At 25.8% G+C, this 24,323-nt stretch overlaps 1 protein-coding gene across 1 annotated transcript in view; it reads left to right on the top strand.

The window, feature by feature from the left end:
• LOC136975018 (neuropilin and tolloid-like protein 2) overlaps window positions 1-24,323 on the top strand; it is a 142,018-nt gene that overhangs the window by 94,327 nt on the left and 23,368 nt on the right. The window contains exons 2-6 of the mRNA XM_067270009.1: window positions 12,958-13,024; window positions 14,250-14,427; window positions 14,510-14,700; window positions 17,820-18,017; window positions 22,216-22,369. Of these exons, the coding sequence (XP_067126110.1) occupies window positions 12,958-13,024; window positions 14,250-14,427; window positions 14,510-14,700; window positions 17,820-18,017; window positions 22,216-22,369 (788 nt within the window). The remainder of the gene's footprint in view (window positions 1-12,957; window positions 13,025-14,249; window positions 14,428-14,509; window positions 14,701-17,819; window positions 18,018-22,215; window positions 22,370-24,323) is intronic.

The raw sequence follows: 24,323 nt of genomic DNA, 5'->3' as shown, positions 1-24,323 counted from the left end.
TCTACACCGTGGATCCACATTTAGAATTAATCTATTGTATATTGTCTAATTGAAGAACAAACGCATTTCTAACGGAGAAATGGGATTGACAGACAGGAAGAGACTGTCACATAATAACGACTAATTAGTAATTAATCAAGAAGCAGAACCGTTATACCTTTATTGCATCACCGAGATAAAGGACAAGATAAATGGAATATTCAGAAGAGCAGTTTAGCTTGCATTATCTCATTTGACAGCTTGCAGTATAGTTGATAATAACTAGCTTATAAACTTATAATGAAAACAATGTAATCAATTTGATTTATAATTGATTGAATACTTCTTTAATAAGTCGCATAAGAGTTCAATCCCGTCAGAATATTTTTCAAAAATTTACCAAAAGCAATCTATAATCTCATTAAACAGCGATTATAAATGTTTAAAATTTAATAGAAAATTTAAGCAATGTAAAATTACTGTTAAAAAATCTAAAAAATTATAAATTTACATAACTTTTTTCTTTAAAAATAATTGATTTTTAAGAATAAAAATGAAGCCTATTACAAATGTTAAAATCATTTTTACTCTTATGTACTTATTGATCACATATAAACGAGTAAAAAACTTAATAAGAATTTTCTCTTTTTTTGTAAAATTAAATTATTTTCGGTTTAAAATCGATATTTCCAATTTATTTAAAGTAAAATATGATTACATTTGTTATAAGTTTAGCATTCGTGATATATTTACCAATTAAAATTAATTAGATCTACATCTTATTAAAGTAGAATTAAATAAATTGTAAAAATTTCGTAATTTAATTTTCAAATAACGATATTTAAATAATATTATTGTAATAAATTCAAAACAATAATATAGAAAATTAAAAAAAAAAAAAAAAAACTTATAACCAGTTGAATTTTCTAAAATATCGCCTGAAAATTTGATGTTATTTCAAACTAAATCCATGAATTTTTAGTAGAAATAAAAAAGAAAATAGAATATTTTTTTGTATATATATGGGACATTATGTAAATATAAGGACAATCTTTACTTTTCCTCATCTTAAAATAGATAAGTTACAATAAATAAATATAAACTATAAAGTTTTGTAGTTGACGAAAAAATGAAATTTTTTTATATTCTAGATATAGCTAATTTAAAAGACTGTTAAAAAAGTTTTATTATTATTTTTATATATTTATCTGGATTAAAATATATTATAAATGTAGTAAAATGGAGAGTATTCTATACGAAATCACAAGATCTTTTATTTAAATAAATATATATATATATTAAAACTTTAATTGTATAGATCAAAATAACTTAGCTTAATTTTAAATTTAAAAATAAGGGTCATCATAACTAAAAAGAAGTAGGTGTTCAGAACTCTGTAGAAAAATCTATTGGGCAAATCTTAACCAAATTAGCCCACGTATTGTACTTCAATAGTTCTTTTTACAGAGAACTCTGAACACCTACTCTAATTGTGATTACCTTGTATTTATCACACAGCAAAAAAATTCAGTTTTAATATATATTATTCACTAAAGCTTGAGATAGGTGAGATAAAGTCTGAATCAGCGACAAATGTGAGCTTTTAATCTCTTCTAAAATCATAAAAATACATGAATAAATTTAGTATTATAAGTAAATAAATAACATGAGTCATACCGATCGTCTAATAACATCCAATATAGGAAAAATTTTAATTCTTCCTTTATTGGATTATATATAAAAATTTAATATAATTTTTTTAATTAAATTAATATAATAATTAAAACCTATTAACAAATATACCACATTATATAAAACTGTGTTACTCTATACATTAATATTGTAAAAATTAATATACTAAGTTATAAAAAAATAATTTAAAAAAAAAAAAAGAATTCGGCTTACGGACCTTATATATTTTAATCTTAAAATTAGATTTTATATAGAATTTATCCACAATATAATTTATATTTTATTTTTTATAAAATATTATTTCATGATTTTTTCTCCTTTAGAAATAAAAATCAGACTTCACAAATAATTTATTTATCTTTTTACTTTCTGATGCCAATAATTTAGTTATTTGGTTTATTTTGCATAACTTTGATCAAATTTATTAAATTCTGATGAAAATGTAGATGTAAAATATGACACCAATACTTGTTTATTATTATTATTTTACTTTTAAATATAATGGAAATCTTTTTAGAAAGCAATAATATTTAGAATTATAAAATGTTAGTTGTAAAATTTTTATATGCATTACAACAAAAGATATTGAAGTAACTTTCAAGACTTTGTAATAAAATCTAATCCAATATATTACTTTACTTACGAGATACATCTAAGTAAAATAGACATTGTAAAGACGGAAGAGGTAAACACAAGGAAACGTTAATAATGTTACGAAACAATTTATTACTTCAATTCCCTTACATAAATAATTAAATATCATATTTACAGTTTATATTAATAATATTAAATTAGAAATAATTGATTTAATTATTTGTTTATTACCTACAATAAGCCAAATGGTAAGGATAATAAATCTTCTCGGTTGATATATTAATTATAATTTAAGTAAATAAATGTTTTCGATTGAGAAATATTTTGTATATTAATTCATGTTTTTTTTATAATTATTTTGACCTATTTTGACGGCAATTATCTTTATATCAGCGGTAAATTTATAATAAAATTGGAGAATCTCATCTTAAACAAGCTTTGTGAACGTCTTTAATAGAAACAACACTAAAGCGATCTTACTTTAAAAAAGATTAACTGATTTTTAAGCCCTTGTGTATTGTATTAATTTAATAATTATGTGAATAATTTAATAAAATTACACCTAAAATAAAGTTATAGGAAAATTCAGATTACAGAATATTAATTATTTTTAAAAAATCTACTTACATTAAGTATAGAAAATGATTTAAAATGCCTAAAATATTAATAAAAATTATTTTACAAATCATTCTTCTGTGTAAAATGATGTAAAAAGATCGAAAATTTCTTATTTGAGCTATAAAAATCTTTTACATTTAAATATTTTACAGTACTCCCTTAAATTTAATAAATTTTCGAATTTAAAAAGAGAATTAGCCTAGTTTAAAAGAAATTTATATTAAAAAAAAAGGAAGATATTTTTAAATTGGAGCTTTCTACAACTGATTATAAACTAAAAAAAAGAAGGTTATATTCAAAAGAAAGATAGATTTTAGCAGCACATGATACCAAACTTTCAACTCTAAGTTTGACAAGTGAAGTCTTCATGGCTGTAGATTTCATAGACTCTTGAATGACCTATCTTATCTGAAAGCCTTTTACTTAGATAGAATTGAGTGACCTAGACGATTCATAACTGGCTATTCTTCCGAATCAACTGTCACTCTGATACATACCTTCGCTTAAGTTAATGGTAAAGAGCGATAGATAGCCAATGACTACAGTACATTCACATGAATGTTGTCTTCAACTATTGAATGATCTTTCTCTACACTTCTGGCAGTTTGGAAAATAAAATTCGAAACTTTTGCTTCAGATAAATATAATGGAGAGAATCAAAATTTATGAATTAACTGTAATATAATGTGTAAAATATAAAAGTAAAATGTAATATTTATTTTACTTTCTATTTCGTTTTTTAACGTAAAATTTATAATTATAAATATTTAAGTTTAAATTCTTGATTTTATATTAATATTAAAAAGATTTTTTTTAAATAAAAATCTCATTATAAATGAAGCCACACACAATTTTAATTCTTGCCGGGAAAGTTATGCAACTCGTTGCTGGATTTTTTTTTCCTAAGTAATTGAATTATTACAAAAGGAAAAGCATTCTAGATAAGATTTCTTAAAGGAAAATATTCTAAATTGATCTGATCATTACACATTAAACAGTACAATATCTATAATATAACTTAAATCAATATATCTTTTTGAAGATATCGCAGTGTAATATGTGATATAACTTATCACAGTTATTATTGGAAATAGTCCGTAATGGCTATGATTTCGATGAGTAAATATTTGCTTTCTGTAAATAACATCAAGTAGAAACATCATTGTGTGACAAACGACATTTTTAGAATAGAAAAAGTTTTATATGAGAATTATAATCGTAAGAATAAAATTTAAAATGGTTTGAATTAAACTACATAATATTTACAGTAAAACTTGTTTAAAACGAAACCTTAATAAAACGGAAACCTGCCTAAACTGGAATAATTCTTCGGAGGGCAGTTTGTGTATTATTCAATAGGATTTATATAATGCTTTTTCTTTAAGAGGCCACACACCAATTCACCAACCCCAACCTCAACAAACTCTTTATTTAACAAAATGGATTAGGGAAATGTTTTTTTTTTTTTTTTTTTTTGCTTCTCTTCAGTCCCTTTTACAATTTTTTTCTAAAACAATGAAACTCGTAAAAGGGATTGAATACGGGCAAAAATCTCCGAAATAGAAAGAGATAATTTGAGTTGGCGTGTGGCTTCCTAAAATAAAAACTATTATACAAATTTTATTAAACAATATACAAATATATATATGTATTGTGCAGGTGTAAGAAGCTTCTACATATAATTTATTAATGAAATTATAATTGTAAAACATTGTACAGTCACTAACACTTTCTATTTCTATAAAATTAATATTAAAAATATATATTTGTATATTTTTATAAGTAATTATTTTGATGATGTAGTATGAAACTAAAGATTATTATTCGAAAATTTTGTCTTAAGAGAGAGAGAATTTGTCAGATAATTTGTTTATATCTTCATTTAAATTTTAAAAATTAGGAATTTTCTATGAAATTAAACAAAGATATGAATATTCACAGAAAGTTTTACTAATATTTTCATAGGAAACGAAATAGGAATTGTTGTAGAAAATGTAATGAAGTATGATGAAATGCTGAATTAAAATGTTTCTGAATTTTTATTGTAATCTTTTCAAAATTAGAAAAATTTTTTCTTGTTTTATATATTACTTTATTAATTTATTCGAGTATAATTAATTACTTAAAACATTTATAATTTAAATAAAATAAAATAAAAGTTATCTAAACCTGAAAACAACAATCATTAAAATAGATATTATCTTTAATAAAATTACTTCTATATTTTTGCAAAAGTTTCAGAAAATCGAATATTTTTTTAATAAAACAAAAAAGAGATGCTGCGAAAAAATGCATTTTTAACTTGACAGAAACTTAACTTTGACTTTTTAAAAATATTTTCTTTGCAGTTTACCAAAAGAAAAACACGTCACACTAAAGTCATTACGACTCTTTTCCTATTTTATTTTTATGTTAAATACTAGATTTAATTGTATTTGACAATTAAAATGATCAAATTCTTCAGTTCCATAAAACAAGAAGTTTCATTATCAAACTGGTGAAAGTATGACTTTGCCAAGAACTTTCTGCCTGATTTTTGGCATAAGTCATAAAATATAAAGGCAAGAAAACAATTTTATAACTATTAACAGCGACAACTTTAGATATTCTTTATGAATAACCATTTAAATCGAAATCCTTTAATGATATTAAAACTACTTTTAAGATGAAAAATATTACTGATGCTGATTACTATTTATATCAATGCTATTAAGCATAAAATAATTGAAATTCTAGCAATAACATTTTTACGTATTATTTAATTAAATTATATATATATATATATATATATATATATATATATATATATATCTGGTTATAGTTTTGCAATTAAAAGTACAACTTTACTTTTTAATTGTTAATGTGGACGTCGTGATTGTTTTGGTTGATATCTTTTTGTTTATTGTTGTTGTTGTATTGTTCGCTGTTAAGGGGAAGTTGAAAAAGCGCATGCTTCTTGTCTTATAAATTTATAATTTGTAAATTATTCAATAAATTTAACAAAAATTAAGAAGTATCAAACACAAATCCGTGTTAATAACAACCACTTGGCTTTTTTCCACCTTTATTTAGTTGAGGGAATAAAGGTGGAAAAAAGCCAAGTGGTTGTTATTAACACGGATTTGTGTTTGATACTTCGAAGAATAATACAACACGGTTTCACAAAAATCAACAAAAATTAAGAAGTTTCCATTCTTTTACTAAGCTTTGAAACGGGAAAATTTTTGTTTGATTTTATCATTTCTTTCATTTACATAACATATTACGAGATAAATTTACATTAAAATGTTATATAATTTACCATGTAAATGTAAGAAATGATAAAAATCCGAAAAATTTTTCCTATCGAAATGTTTTGATTAAATTAAATTCCTATCAAGAAAATAACCAATACTAAATTTTCAAAACTTTTCGAATCACATTAATAATTATTTTCTCATAATTTTATGAAATAATATTGTTTAAAGTAGTAAATTTACGAATGTTGTGTTGTTATTATTATTATTATTATTATACACAATATCACTCAAACAAGGGCTTAATTCTAAACAGCTTAACAATGGAATATAATTTGTTTACTTGTTATACTGTGAACTGTACTGTCAAATATTGCCAACTATAATCTACTGTATGTATTTGTTTATCTAACACCATTTTCATGCTTTACAGGAAGAAAATATTTATATAAATACGCGAATTTTTTTGAATTAAATCCGAGTAAATAAAACCACTCAACACTATAGTTAATTCGGGTTCTTTACGTACAATATATAAATATATATATATATTTTTTATATTAATTTTATGGGGAATAAAAACCACTTATTAAGGAACTATTTATATAAAATAAAAAAAAACTAAATATAATTAAAGTTTTTTTTTACATTAAAAGTCACTAATAATAATTTTATAGGTAAGGTAATGATAACAGTTGTATACACAACTTCCTACGTTATATTTAATCGGTAGAAACTTGAGCACTAATGACTACTTACTGTTTAATAATCTTTAATAATTTATATACTTTTTATGTTATAATAATTAAATTATTATTATTATTATTATTATTATTATTATTATATTCCAACACCATTAAGATATAAGAAAAAAATAAATTTTAATCGTTCTTATCCAAAGAATGGCAATGAATAGAATTATATTATAAATTTATAAGAATTTGTATTATTAAGACTTTAAGAAATAATTGAAGAATAAAAATTAGAGATTTTTATTTAATTATTAAACTTAATTTTTTAAATAATTCCATGAAAATGGAATTGGCAAACGTTTGACAATTTGTTAAATAATAATAAAAAAAACATTTATAAATTCTTGGCTAGAATTGTATCCATATTTAGAAACTTAAATTTAAAAATAAATTTAAAAAGAAAAACTTTAAATAAAATAAAATTTATAATAAAAGTAAAAAATATATAAATTTATAACTTATAAAAACAAGTTAATTAAATTTATTCAATAATTATAAACATTTTTATTCGAATTTTTATCTTAAAATTATTACGATTTTATTTAATTTTTTACCTTAAAATTTAATTATTTATTACTAATTCGTACACTAATTATTTTCATTTATCAAAGAATTTTCTGCATATAACAGCATTAAATTGCTTAACATATTCTGGTTTTAGTTGAGGTCTTGCTAGATTTGTTATCTCATAATCATAATCGATAACTCGGTATACGGTGCGTTAGCGAGGAAGTAGATATTAAAACGGAAAATCAGCTATTTAAACAGTTATCTTCCTGTCGCCATACTTATTATGCTTGATTACATAGAAGAGGAAGCCAGACAATTTTTCATTCATCATTTTATGAATTCTCTTCAATGATATTTTTACTTCTATCATCATGACAAATTGACGATTTCACTAGCGTGACACACTGCCTACATTTAATGGAAACATATCTAATTAAAGTTACTCTTTAAAGCTATAAATTAATATAATAATTTAATTATATACAACGTTTTCTATTGCTAATCAATAATTTTTGTTTAGAATGTTAAAGGAATAGATAGAAAAAAACAAGCATTTATTATTATTACATCGTCACAATGACGAACTTCAAGTTTTAGCTTTTAATTTTTTTAAAAATCACGCGGCTTCCGGTCCAGACCGGAATTTCGTACCTGTATATAGTTAATCAGTGTCTCCGGCCTGTAATCTTTCCATATATGTAACTCCGTTCTCGAGATTAACGAAGAACAGACAGACTAATGGAATGACCACAGTGGAATGTATAGGTCTGCAATTTGAAAACTGTAGCCAAATTATCGGTTTTATAACAGATATATAAAATATAAATTGAAGTAATTAAAATTAATAGTTTAAAGCATAATTTACACTAATTTTTTTATCATTTAGTTTGAATTTCCTTTTTAAAAAAAATAGTTTCCAGGAAGAAGTTTGTTAATAAAAAAACTATCAAAGTATCTGCTGAATTGCGGTTTTTTTCCTTCGTTCAAAAAAATCTATTTGCACTTTTTATATCTATAAATAGGACATTTATCAGTTTACATTTAGAAGGTTTATCCATCTTCATAAAGGTGAAATGTATTCTTTCCCTAGAGTCACTTTTTCATCTCTTATCTCTTTCCTTAGTTCACAACTTGCTTCGGGTCACTCGGTCATCGGAGACAACTATCTACAGCTTTCATAAACAGTTTTCGCTTTAAAATGTTCGATTTTAAACTTAAAATATTCTGATAATTTGTTATTGCAATTGTTAGATAAATCTATTATCGTTATCATCAATTTATTCCTTTTTTTAAAGTTGTATTAGTTACAATTCCTGAGTAAAATTTGTTTTATTTACATAATTTCGAACGCATTTTATCGTGTTCTATGTCAAATCAATGTGGGTTTTTATCTAATTTACTATTAGTTTTTCTTAATAATAATTTTGAAAATTAGAATGTAAAATTTAATCACCCTTACCATGTACTGTACTGTATACGGTAAGGGTGCTCATCTCCCAACATTTTAAAATTAAATTACTTTTATAGAACGTTCCATCATGCAGACGAAATACGACCGAATATGCTGTAAAACAAAACAGAAATAGGGATTACAAGCACTTTTCGGGTATCTTGGCGATCTTCCCTTCGATCTCCAGAAATCTAGTTCATATACCATCTCAAAACATGTATCTAGATTTATATGCCCGATAATTGGCGGCATACCCTTTAATGGTTATGCATTCTTGGGTGCAATAGTCATAATTTTCTTACTGCTGATTGGAAAATGCATTCATCGATGACGGTGTTAGAAGTCTCAGAAAAGAAAAAGATAGTTACATGCATATTGATCCGACTTTACAATCTTGCAAAAAATCCAAAATTTTCCTTTGATTTCTAAGAAAATAATTCATTACAATAGAATTAATGAATAAAAGTATTTGATTTACCTATTTCCAACGGGAGTCACCTTGTTGAAGCTATTTTTCTCTTTCTTCACGAATTAACAGAACAGAATAATGAACTATTTTATTAAATTTAATAAAATCTATTAAGATATGCACTTATTTAATATTGAAAGTATTTTTTGTACAACGTTTACCATTCGAAATTAAATCATTTTAAGCATCTAAATATTAATAAAGTATAATTACAAATTTTTGTAACCAATTTTTATCTGTTTATTTAATTACAATTAATTTTTGGCTGCAATTTGAAGAAGTTGTAGACCTATAAATTCCCATTGTCGTCCATTGTCTGTCTTTCCTTAATTTCAGGAATGGAGTTAGATAGGTGAACGACGACACCAGATCTGATAAGCTTAGGAACAGCAGGCTCTCCCGATTAGCTATATATGAATATATAATGCAGATCGGAAGTCACGTTACTCCAATTCAAAACTTTTCCCCCGAAAGCAGTTAATAGATGACCGGCACGACTGTATTGCTGAAGGAAAAGTATGATGTACAGGGGCAAGCCAATACTAATAATTTGAGGTGTAGAGCATATATTTTAAATGACATTAATTTAAAATATGATTAAAAATTGCAGCCCGGCATTGTGGCAATGTCACAATAAATAATTGCTCGTTTCAATTTGTATTTATTGTATTTTAATTCAACATAAAACTTGTTATACTTAAATCTTTTTATTTTAATTAAAAACCTACATAAAATGTATTGAAGAACTGTATGACAAATTAAAAAGTAACTTATATAATCGAAATTATGTAGTTCCTCGAATTGAGAACATAATGACGATGGGAATAATTAGAATATCTTATCAGATATATCCTGTGGAACAACGGTAAAATTTAAATAAACCTTTAGTAGCTTATAGACTTTTTTGCCTGCATATATGCAGCGATACGTTTGGGCATGCAAGTATACATGCACCGTATGATTTCTGCGACAGATTTGTCCACGGATGTTGCAATTACTGCTGCAAATTCGCCACACTCCTATATGGCGAATCCCATATACGAGTGTGAAGCTGGAATCCCATCTGGTTTGACAACTGTTCGATGGGCGACAAATCTGGAAACCGAGAAGACAAAGTGTAGTAACGTGACAGAGATATTCCTGGGAAATCATAGTTGTATGCTGCCGAGAATTTTCTTGTTCAAAATGAATGGCTGTTTGAAGTCTAATTATGAATGGCAACATATGAGGGGACAAGATTTCCTGAATGTACGCCGTGTCGTCAACGTCCCACTTGGCCTTGTACCACTACTAGAGTGACTAAGGCTATAGACCATCGTAGTCGAGTAGATAAAACCACTGAAGACTAGTAGTTGGTCACGTGGAGTGTTTTCACATGTGTGACATCTACATAAGGGCCAGTCTAGCGGAAAAGAAAAGCCCTCATAGAGCTCATAAATTGAATTGAAGGCTAGTTTCCAGGAAAAACTTTATACGGGAAACTGGCCCTCAAACCATACAAAACTGACTATCATAGAGGAGACTTCTTAGATCAGTACGCTAGTAATGGAGACCGCTCAACAGTAAGGGCTGGATTGAAGCGCTCACCAGTTGTCTTCATCACTAACATGTATGAAGTACTGGTGAGTACACTTACAAACAGAACAGAGATTCGGCAAAACGGCCATCCAGGTTTTCTCAGTTCGATGAGGCTCTCTTTCTCGAACTCTGTCAGCTATGCATAATGTTTTTGCGTCATATGACATGCTGTCGTTCGAAGACTTTCAAACAACAGGTACTCTAAAAACTTTAAACAGAGAGCCTCTACGAGCTTTTGTATGGGACATTGGAGTATGCATATATACTGTTACATATAAGAATTTATGTGATAAATGTTATCATGTTTCAGATCGTCTATTCTAATAATTAATCACTATTGCAATGAAGTCCAATTTAATTACTAATTACCTGTGCGTTTCCACTACACGTTTCTTTAGAATAATGGAATATATATACTGTATATTCATTGACAAAAAAAGTTATCGCTCAGATAGCCGTATGCCGAATTTTGCAATAATCGGACAATTCTATGTCTCAAATATCTAAATGATTACAGTTGAGGTCCGATTGCAGGCCAAGCATGACATTAGAGTGTCTCAAAATCTCTATCTACAGTATATAAATATGATATTGCGGTATATTTATCATGTATTTACTATATGATAGATGTATTGTATTCATGTAGATTTATATGGCACATGTGTACTATAGTCTATCCTGATAATTATTAGACATTTGACTTGATACTAGACATTGTCATTTTGATTATCAGTATCACTAAATTTAAATATTTTTGTCAATTTAGCATATAAACATGCATATAACACACTTAAAAATGGCTATTTCTTAAGAAAATTGCTTCATACTCCTCTAATAAACAATGATTGATAGTGATAAAATTTAAGGATATACTTCTGTATTTTTTGCATTATGAATTATAAAAGTAACAAATAAAACATTGTTTTAAGCTCAGAACACCTGTTTTTATTTGTTTTAACATTTAAAAAATTATATATAAATAGGATAAATAAATGAGCCTTATAGTTTCGAAAATATCGTACATTTATATAGTAAAATCTATTGTCGTATAAATTTTCTTCATACTATCAAATTTAATTAACTATAAAAACTATAACCAAGCATACACGCTATTAATTTTTACATAATTTTACTTTAGTTTATTCAATGTATCGACAAAAATAAAATACATTCTGATAAATTGATTTAATATAACAAATTAATATGTCTTAACCACGTAATATATTCAAATGACATGTTTCAGATTGGAACATCTACGCTTCGAATAAATGAAATTTAAAAGAGAAAGATCAGAACATTAAGATGATCTTAAATTATAATTCTTGCACCCTTCTAATAATTGGAAAAAGAACTTCCTGTTTTCTCAAATTAATATAAAATTATATTATTATGCAGATGTACAGTAAGTCGTCATCATATTGTTTAGTATGATGATGATTATACTACAGTTCTATTCTTGCTTTACGTTAACTGAGTTGTTAAATCGGTTAATCCGTCATAGAATGTTTAAAGATGATTATGAAATTGTTAATATATGTTTAATAATTTGGAATATGGCTTTGTTTGCGTGACAGATTAGTATTAGTAAGGTAATAATGCTTATTTCGAGATCAAAGAATGGATGAAACAATGTTAAAAAGTGGATCGTGCCCTACTAGATTTTAATTAGATATGTAAATGATTTTAGTTATTTATTACATAACCTGTAAAAAATTACAATGAAAGTGATGTTCTTAATGAAGGCGAAATTTAACATCTATTATTAAAGAAATTTCTCGACATTTTAGTAATTGGTGCCGAGCTACAGGTTTTGTTTAATCAAGAGTAACTCTATCCGAGATTAAACTCTTGGCGAAAGTACAAATATCACACATAAAATTATGAATAAAATATTAAATCCAAAGAAAAATAAATATATTTTTTTATTATCAAAATTTCTTGTTAGCTTGTTTATAACACTGAAAGAATTATATTCTACGTGTTAAATTTGCAAATAACTACAAGAAATCTAATTCTAAATTAATTAAATATAAATATAATAATATTTAATAATAAAAACAATTTATTTTTTAATAACAGATGCAGTCTTGGAAAGGCTTCCTTTTACGATGTCCAATTTTCGCTCTTCTACAATATTTTATAAACGGTAAGTCTATTCGAAATAAAATTCTAAAAATGTTTATTTAAATTTAGTAACTAGAATTTCTTATATTTATTTATTTATTTATTTTTCAAATTGCTAGAAATATATGAAAATTTTAATATTTGTTTATCGAGAAATACGTTTGCTGTAATAGAAAAATAAACATCTGAAAGTTTAGAAAAAAAAATATATATATATATTTTCCGAAACATTTGAAGCTAGACGAAATTACGATGTGGCTTATAGAGTAGGAAAGAAAAATTTTACCAACGACCATACGAGATGTTTCGGGTTAAGAGGTATTACTAAATGCATGATGTAAACAGTCGAGCACGTTTTATCACCCACGTACACTTGTATGAAGATAAACCAGGTATGACATTGGTTGCTGTCGAAAAAAAGTGAAGAAGATTGAAACAGAAGAAGAACTTTATTTTTCTTTCTTTTGAAACTTTTAGTAGCTATTATATTATGGAAATATCAATACACATAAGTCCATATTTAACAAATAAAATATATTCTTACGTATATACATATATTTATCAGAATACAGTAATTTTTTCTTTAAATTTCAAGACTAAAAATATAAACTAAATGGCATCTCGTTCACAAGTAATAAAAGTTGAAGAAAGATATTTCTATTTATTTATTTTTATGTTAAATGTTCGAATGAACATTTCTAAAATTTTCTTTTTAGTTTACGTTGATGATATTTTAGTTTTTTAGATGGCCGAGGAGGTTAACGCATCGATGCTCTTGGGGATCCGGGATCGAATTCGGGCGAGAAACTTCGCGGAAATTTTTTTCATGGACGGTAAATCTTGGATAGACTTATGTCAAATCCTCCTCTCCAGCCGGTGTCCTCTATTATGGGCCTGGTCGAGCTCAGTTTGGGTATAAGGAAAAGACCCTTCTATTACCCATGGGTCAGAAAAAAACCAAAATAACGTGTCTTTATTATTTATTTATGTTTAGCTTTGGGAAAAGAATTAGAAATATCCCAAAATATAAACTCGTTTCATAAACTTTTGCAATTACTGTAAAGTTCAAATGTTTATAATAAATTATTATTAAAGAAAATATGATTAATTAATCATTTTTAATATAAAATTTAGAATATAAAAAAAAAGAATTTTAGCTATTGAGATAGACAGGCTCCTACTTTATTAATTATCCATCTCATTGCTGAAATAAATAATTTCTTATACTTTTCTCTTTTATCCTATAGCGGATTGTTCGTTTCAGTTCAACAGTTCTTTTGGAAAAATCGGAAATTTTTCTTCACCAAATTTTCCAAGCAAATATCCTAAAAATCTTCAATGCATTTATCACTTCGTTGGAAAAGAATTTGAAACATTAAACCTTAGTTTTTACGTTTTCGATCTCGAAGCTCCTTTTAGTAAAGGGTAAGTAACATAAATAATACTTTTAAAAAACTAGAAATTATATTATATAAAATTTATTTATAATAATAATTATATGTTAAAGGTGTCTAACGGATTACGCTGATATATCGTCAATCAGCATTCAAAATGAAAAGCAATTAGTAGGAAGATATTGCGGTAGACAAGATCCATTTTCTTTATTGTTTATGCATCCCATTGCTGAAATTATATTTAAGTCCAATCATGTGGTACATCATCGTGGTTTTTATGGAAAATATGAATTTACAGATGAAAGTATGTAATTTAAAAATATCACCAAAACTTAATTTATCTTCTAAAAACAATTAAATTAATTTTTATAGAAAGATAAATATAATTTTATTATTATTAAGTAATTAATAATTTACTCGATTCCAGGGCCCTCCTCTACTGACCCTGGAATCGAGTAAAAAATTCCACAAATTATAATTGTAAAAGTGATTTAGATATATAACCTTGAAACCTCGACAATGGTATTGTCAATCTTAAAAATACTCATCAAAAAATTAAATAATTAAAGATTATTAATGTGTCTCCAAGCCTTACCCCCTGGAAAATTTTCTGCGTAAGCCCATGCCAAGATAGGCCTATATTATAAATATTTTCTACTTAACGTCAAAAATTTTAACTATAAACTGAATACACAGTTAACTTTAAACAAGATAAAATTTTACTTATGAAAGTTTTAAATAAATTTTAAGCTTAATTTCTTAACAAAATCTTCTTAATATCTGTTTTACGCAACATTAATTTTTAAATTGTCTCGTATTACTTAATGGTCTTAAATATAAATTTATAACTTTTTACAACAAAATTATACTTACAGAATCATAAATTAATATAATTTAATCGCTTATATAACTTTAATTTAAATTAAGTAACTCGAAGTTATTCGAGAATATACATATTATATATTCTTTCTAAGTGAATAATATAAAGATAAAATTAAGTAATGATATTGGAAAGTTTCAATATAGATAAAATATTATAAACAGTGAATATTCTTCCATAATACAGTTGACAAATTATAGCAATAGATCTTCCGTTGTTATTTTAATAGTTTATATAGTCCATATTATGATACACACTCCTGGCTATAAAATGAACTGAGTAATAAATGTAACACATTTATCAGATTAAGAAAATATATGTTCTACATATATCGGTCAGTGTCGGAAATGAGGTTGCATCCGTTAAAAACTACTTTACTTTTCTTGTTTAGCTAAGAGAAATTTGTCATTTGATCTTACCACTTCTTACACTTTTACTTTATTATCAAACAGCTACAAGGAATTTTCAAAATGGCAATAATTTGAGAAATGTTGATTAAATCGTGGAGTGTGTAGAAAATGATGTTTAAAAGTGTTAAAAGTAATAAGTCTAACACAAATTAACGACATAAAAATTTAATTTATATTACTTTTATTACAGAGGAGGGATTCTCAACAACCCCTTTTGTTTGTTGACTCCTGTTTAGAATTCGATTTTAATTCATCGACTTCTTTCTCTATTGATACAAAATAAGAATAATCAAATAGGTGTTTTGGTTAAACGTAAATCAAAATTTAAAATTGTGTCCTAGTTCACTAAAGTCTAAATGTATCAATATAACAATTATTATAATCGAAAAATCTTTAAAAATCCAGGATGATATACATTAAAAAAATTGAAAAGTAAATACAAATAAAAAGAGCCTCAAGAGAAAATTCGACTCTGCTCTTGTTAATTGTTCCCTGTGGTTGTAAAGGATGTGAGAAGACATCGAATTTTTATTTGTATTTTGTCTTTAATTAAAAAAAAATATTCTAATATTTTTAAACATAATAAAAATGAATACTGATTCGCTTCAGGTTCGATCGATTGGTCATTTGAGAGTCGCTAGTGATCAAACTGAAAACACTTGGTTTAAAGTAAGAATATACAACTTACTGTATATTGTAAAGTTGTATATACTGTATAATGTCATTTACAGTAAAGTTTATAATAATTTGAGTAAATATATATATATATATATATATTTAATTTTTCTTAAATTTATTCATTTATTTGGATGAATAAATAAAAATTCCTTTAGTCAAACAAATGAACTTCATTTCCATTCATCCATTTTCTATAAAATTCATTTATCCAAATAAATTTCATATCAATTCAATGCGTTCAAAATAGATAGATTCATTCATTTATCAATGACGAAATAACGTTTTAAAATACTTTACTGTATTGTTATTTTGTTGAAATTTTCGTCTTCATTCTGCTTAAACCGGAAAATAAATTTATCAAATTTTCAAACTTTTATGAAACTATTTCAATCAATGGGATTATGTTGTTAAAAAAGGCATAAAAGTTTTTAATTCCTAGAGATTTTTCTAGTATTAAATATCGATTTAACTTGCTTAAAGGACTAACTTTGTCATAAAATGTTTGTGATTCTTCAAAAGACATAAAACTTTCTAATGCTAATTATTCTAGGCGTTGTCATAGTAATTGGATCAACTCACCTCAAATAACATTATTATACAAAAATTGTATATTGCTGAATGAAAACAGACTTCTTTTCTGTTTAACTTCATTTATCAAAAGTTGGCACTCGAATAAATAAAAATTTTATAAAAATATTAAGCGATTATCGTAGAATTATCATGATTTATTGTCATTCAAAACATGATAATTCCTTTCATTCATTTTTATTTAAACATTTTAAATCTGAAAGATTGGTAGGTTATTCGAATAGTTTAATCCAAATAATTTTTTTCTAAAATGAATTAAGTATATCAAATATTACTAAAATTTTGAGTTATTTCATTAAAAGATGGTGACTAATACTGAATTCTTTCAAGAAAAACATCCAACGAGTTGCGTAACTGGCAAAAATTGTTAAAATTATGTATGGTATCATCTGTTATGAGATTTTATTTAAAAACTTATTATATTAGTAATTGTTATAAAATTGGCTAATACTGAATAAAATCATTAAGTTCGACCCCCTCCATCTCCCTCAAACCTCTAACAACCAAACTTTAATAGCATCAATACCCCCTAATACACAAACCTCCCTTCAAAACTTCAAAAAATTTCGATAAAAGGGACAAGAGTTATTGAGATTTAAAATGGATGAAGAAAATGGATACCCCTTTCCCATACGTACCTATACACACACACTAACATCCATACATACAGGGGGAAAGAAACTTCAAGTTTTTTGCATTTCTCAACATTTCAGGTCCTTGGGGATCGTTTTTTAATCGATCGCCATACTTTTCCACTGTTATATATAAGAGCCAGAAAAGTAAAAATAAATATTTATGACTGTAAGCATTCTAAAAATCGATATATTTTGTTTATAAATTTTAAAAATTTATTTTATAACGTTACAGAATTCATTCCGCCTCCTCGATCTACTCCAACTATTAAAAATTGTGGAGGAATTATCACAGGTGTCGGTGGAATTATAACATCTCCCGGTTATCCCCATAAATTCCCAAAAAATATCGATTGTGTTTGGTTAATACGTGTTAATTATAATCAAAATATATATCTAAGAATACTCCAGCTGCAGTTATATGGCAGTATAGGTAAGTTACCGAATAATTATTAATTAATTATATTTTTTAAATTGGTAAAATAAATTATCTTAAAATTATAATTATAAAATTTTTAATAATTTATTAAAAATCTGTTTATGAAAATTTTAACACAAACGATTAATTATCATTAAACTTATTAAATAACATTTTAATTTCGAAAGCTTTAAAAAAAAATAGTCAATTATTTATCGAAAATAATTAATTGTTTATTTATTTTATTAAATTTATAACTTTTTAAATAAAATTTTAAAATGTCTTTATAAATTAATTAGCTTATTTATCGGATAATTATTAAAATATTATCATATATTTAGCCTTAAAGCAAATATACTACTGTATATAATTTCTTAATAAAATTATTAATTTATCTGTTTATAAGTATATTTAAATAGAATTAAAAGTTATATCTAATCTACCATATAATGTTATTAAATTAATAATATAAAGCATAATTTTTAACGTATTATTAAATTTAGAAATTAGATTAATTATCTTCACTTTTCGTCATTGAAAATGGAACATTGTTGATTATAAATAGTACGTTTCTGGCAAATTTAGGTCCTATTTATTTTATAAAAGTACGTTTAATTGAGTTTATTAAAAATTAATATCATTCAAAAATTACGTTGTCAGTTATTTGGCAATATAATTGACATGGTGCCAACAATTTCGTCAATTCCTCCTAAGGGATATGTAACCAACTTGACTTTATTATACTTTGGAAAATCTTGATTTTTTGCAGATTGTGGCAATCATCCAAAAACTTGAAGGTCGTTTTTCAAATAATATTCGATGGGAAAAAGATTTAGAAAACTGAGAAGTAAGGTAGAAGTTTAATACCCCATACATATTAATGAAATATAAAGTATTCCCGAACAAAAATTTATCATAAAAATCGAAATTTAAGTGAAGATTGTTGGTTAAAATTTCGAGATATTAAAATTTTGATGCAGAATTTATATATAGAATCGATGTCTTCGGGTATATATTCAATGATTAATTATACTCGAAAAATACTAGTCATTCTGCTTTGATTTGAAAATCATTTCTATTATATAAATTGGTGAAGAGAGCCTTTCTTTTCTTACTTGTGATGTCTTCTTTAACTTTCATGTAATTTTAATTTTGACAATTTTTCAGAGAAGATAATAATGGTTTTTTAATGTTAGATATATTTTAAATATTTTTTAATGCTAAAAAATGCATGGTTACGTAGAAGGTGAGATCCATATTGTCTTGGTAGAGTATAATATCGATTATAATGCATTGCAATAAGCTATTGTTAGAAACCTAGAAACAAATTCCTGTATTGTGAGTAAAGAAATCATACGCAAAACATTAGAAATTAAGAAAAGATTTCGATATTAATGATTATGTTTTAAACTCTTGAATACAAAATTCGATACTTATAAGACATTTACACTGTATTAACTTCACAATACAGCAATAATTCTCTTTATTGAGCGGCAATTTGAAAAAATTGTATACTGTACCCATAAATTCTCGTTATCTTTCTGCTCTTGCTTAATCTCGAGAACGGTGTTAGATAGGTGAAAGTCGAGAACAGATGTGGAAAGTTTAGGGACAGCAGACCACGATTAACTATAAAGTAACTAACTTCCGGTCTAGACTAGAAATCAAGTGGTTTCAATTCAAAAATTTTACCAGGGACAAAGTTACGTAGATGACCGGCATGACTCTGTTGTTTACAGGAATAGTATGATATACAGGGGCAAGACACTATTAATTTAAGATCGAGAGCGTATATTTGAAATTAAATAAATTAAAAATGTGATTAAAAATTGAAGCTCGGCATTTTTAAAATTTTTCTGGTCTAAAAATAATAATTATCTAGTTATTTTGGAATTGGCAACAATTCTTCTGTATAATAATATTGGCAATTTTGTGAGATTTCAAGTTTCTGAAAATTACCTAACTTTTCGTGAGAAACTACATTAATAGGAAGTCCCAGAACAGATTATTATGATTAATTTACTCGTGAACTTTGTGCTTTTCGTGCTAGTAATCTATTATATTTTACTTTAAATTTAAAATATTGTATGCAAATTAATATTGAAAATAAATTAATATATTAACCGCCACCAAAATATTTATAATAAAATAATGTAATGTTCTAGTATATATAAATTATTTAACTATTTTATTAATAGTTAAATATAATTGATAATATATATTTTAAATAATGATAATATATTTTATAAATATAATTGATTTCCTTACTCTTGTAATATTTCTTGTTAATTATTTTAAGCTTAATGAATACTTTTAAATAAACTGCAAATTCGTGACTTATAATTCCCTCAAATTCGAATTTGAACCTTAGATAATGGGTTTGTTAATTTAAATTTTATACCTTTCTGCTGTTTTATTTATAAATTTTATTCTGAGTGCTCACAATTGTTTAAATCCTGTAACAAGTAAAACAGAAAGAAGTTTTAAAGAAACATAAAATGAACAACGCATATAACTATCCCACGTATTTACTTGTAATAAACTGTACACTTCAGTAAAGCGTATCATTTCCCTTTCTTCTCCTTCTAGTCAATGTACTGCGAAGCGGATAAATTATAAAACGATTTGTGATGACTTAAAGACACTTTTGGCATCCCGGTTAATCCATTCCGGATAATCGGAATATGTAAAATTTTTGACATTTTCAATATGTTAAAATATAGAATGGTTTACAACAGGTGGGAATCGCGCGTCTTGGCGATTCCATACCTTACAACAACTAAATTTTATGCACGTATCATTCTTTATTCTTTATACAGAAAATACAAGAGATGTCCAATAAACAAAATAAGCTACCTCCATGATAACAATAAGAGAACATCCACTTAAAAACAATGAACATAGTAAAATGAGAAGAGAGGAATAATAGATAACATATACAGGAGGGCTGTAACAGAAAACTGCATGATCTCTACGCAAAATATTTTGGAAGGCCCACTTTCACTTGTTGAAGATCCAGGAGCAAATCTCAAGACGATCTTTAACATATTCAAACACACCTGAAATAGTTTTTTAGTGGGAGTCCATTTATATATATTAATAAATATAATTTTGTTTTACTTTCGTTTATTTTTAACTAGATGATGTGTCCAACCATGTTTATAATTTTAATTATTTTCATTCGCAAAAATCAAATAGGGGTGAGTAAGCGATAGTTAGTTTGGGAGAATAACAGAGCCATTTTCTTTCTATTTCTTGGCCCGTTTTTGTTTTAAATGATTAATATTTTTAGCAATTTTTATTATAATTGTCTCTTCAACGAGCTTTCCATTACATAGTATAATTCTCTCGCTAGGAAACTCCAAACATCTAACAACCTAACTGTTTTATAGCTTTATTTCGTATTAACATTTACGTGCAACTAATCTTGTATCTTCCAAAATAAGATCTCTCTAAAGCAATGTTGAAAATGGGGCCATAAAGCGATAAAAAATGTTATTGAGAAATGTTTGATCACCCTGTATAAAGTATTATTGAAACAATAGATAGACCATGCGTATTCTCCACGTCTAAATCCTTGCGATTTCTTTTTATGAGGATAGAATTAACCAGATTAATCCAAAGACTTTGACGAACTCAAAATATTGAGCATGAAGTTCTTTAAAGTGCGGTTGATATCAAGTTTTGGACAAGACTGAAAAATATCTCTGTGTTATGGCAAGCACATTGTGACATAAATAGTTCCAGATGCTGGTTTAAAATATTATATTAATTAATTGTAAGTATACTTTCTTCATTATTCTGAGTTAAAATTAATAAAAATTAGGATAATCCTCGAGAAATTTATAATTGTTTGTTATGTTTCCATTTTCAATAATGAACAGAATATGTATATATGTGTATATCTAAATATATATTTATATATAATTTGTATTAATTAAAATTTTATTCAATTTAAATGTATGTATATATTTGCAATATAAAAGTTTATTTTATTACTTATATATATATATTATATATATATAAGTAAATAAATGTGTGTAAATTCTTATTATATATCGCGTATTCTGGTTCCTGGTACCTAAAAATTTGTTTAGATAAAAATTAAAATCGATCGTTCGCGAGCATGCATTTAATATAGGTACGACCAGACTGGCTCTTTTTTTCGAAGTTCCTTCATAGTCCAACCTGAAACAATGGTTTGAATTTCAAGCCAACTGTGGTGAAGCTGAACTGGCAATTATAGACGGTTACTCAAATATCCACTTCACTCCAAAAATCCTGCAGAAGTATTGTGGTGATTTGAAATACTACAAAAATGTGGACGATCAAACTCAACTTTCTGACAGGAATAGAGTTATAGTAAGGTAATTACCTTTTTAAAAAAATCTATAAATAAATAATGAATATTTCATTACTTTTACACAGATACTAAAACAGTTGCATAAAACTATAATGTGAATATTAAATTATTAAATTGAAATAAGTTCTTATGAAACACAAATCTATAAAAACTGTAAGATAATGCAGTGTATAATATTAAAAACACCTTTTATACTCCATGTTGCTAATGGCATGTTAACAATTCATATAAACTTTTTTACTTTTTTTCCTCTGTGGGTACTAGGAAGTTCTTTCTTCAAGTCCAACGTGGGTTATTTGGTTTAAGCCAAATAAAATAATAATAATTAGAGAAAAGCAAAGAATAATTTTAATGATAATTGGCTTTTTCACATGACAAACTATAAAAAAAAAATCTTTGAAAAATCTGATCAAATTAAATTTGTCGTTGTTTTCCTTACTATAGTAATTTAAATCTTAAGAAATTAATTACTAATCTCTACTAATCTTCAGATTAACAAATTAATTAACATTTAGAAATCATATTTTATAGATAATTTCTACAGATTTTGTACCCGCTTAATAATAATCGGATTAATTTCATATCTCCGGAAAATGCAAAGAAATAAATTTCCCTAATTGAATTGAAATTTAAAAAGAATTAAATCAATTAAATTTTAAACAGTTTTTGTTTAATTTTTAACTAAAATATATTTTAATGTTTAAACTTTAACCGTATTCGTTTGTAAAAGTTTGATAATAGGATATCGATTAGCTATCTTCATTTTAAATTAAGTAATTTTTATGGACATTGTTTAAATAGTTTTACTGGAATAAAATGAATTTATTTCAGGAATTATACACCACTTTTAAAAAGTTTTTACCCAATGAAGAACAATATTCTATTCTAATGCCCATGATAAAGTAGTTTTACTGAATTCGAACCTGAATCCCCAAAGCACCAGCTTAGTAAAGTGGCCAAACGGCTAACATTTTACTAAATAGTCAAAAATTTGTTTGTGGTATAAAATACTTTTCAATTATAATAATTAATGTAAAACAATTTTTAAAATCTCTTTAAACATCTTGAATTATAAATGTAATTAAATTCTAACAGAGTCTATCTATTGTTTTTCCATAAGAATGGAGCCCAATGGCTCCAATCTTACTCTAGGAAATACTGTAGAATCAAACACTACAAATATATTATCATCTTTAGAATTATATATTTGTTTCTATTAAATAGAAATTCATTGATAGAATGTTTTGAAAATATCCTCTTACACTTTTTAAATAGTAAAAAGAAGTATTAGGTAATTCAAAGAACTGAAACAAATTGATACTAATTTTTAACGTAACAAACATATTTCTTCTCTCATTTAGAACAAGGTTGTTTTTCTTCATTTGTGTTTTCTGTCGAGAAACCTTGAATTATGTTCAACATTCCAATTACTTTCAAACCTATTTATTTAATGATAACGTAGTACAATTTGCAGCAGACTACGTCCTTGTCCAAGATACATTTCCGGTATGTTATCCTTTAGACAACGGATAAAGAGCTTTTTGCATAAAGAGCAGAGAAACATAATTAAGAATATTTCTTTATCACTGTGTAAGATTAAATTCAAGAACAAATAACTTTTTCGAATGAATACCATTAATATACTTTACAAATTTATACTAATATTCTGTTTTTAGTAATACTTCCAGGGACGGATCTACATAGAGACTAATAGGGCTTAAGCTCTGGGCCCCCAAGTGTCAAGAATCCACAAAAATTGAATTATTATCATAAATTTTTAATACTTTTTCATTAACAGTTATCGTATAGTAAAAAATAGTTAATAGGTTAGGTTAGGTTGTTTGGTAAAAATGGGGCCCCGTTAGACTTCAATAAGCCCTAGGCCCCGAAAAACCTAGATTCACCCCTGAATACTTCTATGCAAAGCAGGCTCGTTGTTCGGTCTTCTTTAGGTCTTT

The sequence above is a fragment of the Centruroides vittatus genome, unplaced genomic scaffold, assembly GCF_030686945.1.
Source record: "Centruroides vittatus isolate TY-2023 unplaced genomic scaffold, ASM3068694v2 contig_361, whole genome shotgun sequence".
In the NCBI taxonomy this organism is placed as follows: Eukaryota; Metazoa; Arthropoda; class Arachnida; order Scorpiones; family Buthidae; genus Centruroides; species Centruroides vittatus.
The sequence above is the reverse complement of the archived record's forward strand: the minus strand, read 5'-3'. Positions and strand labels throughout refer to the sequence as shown.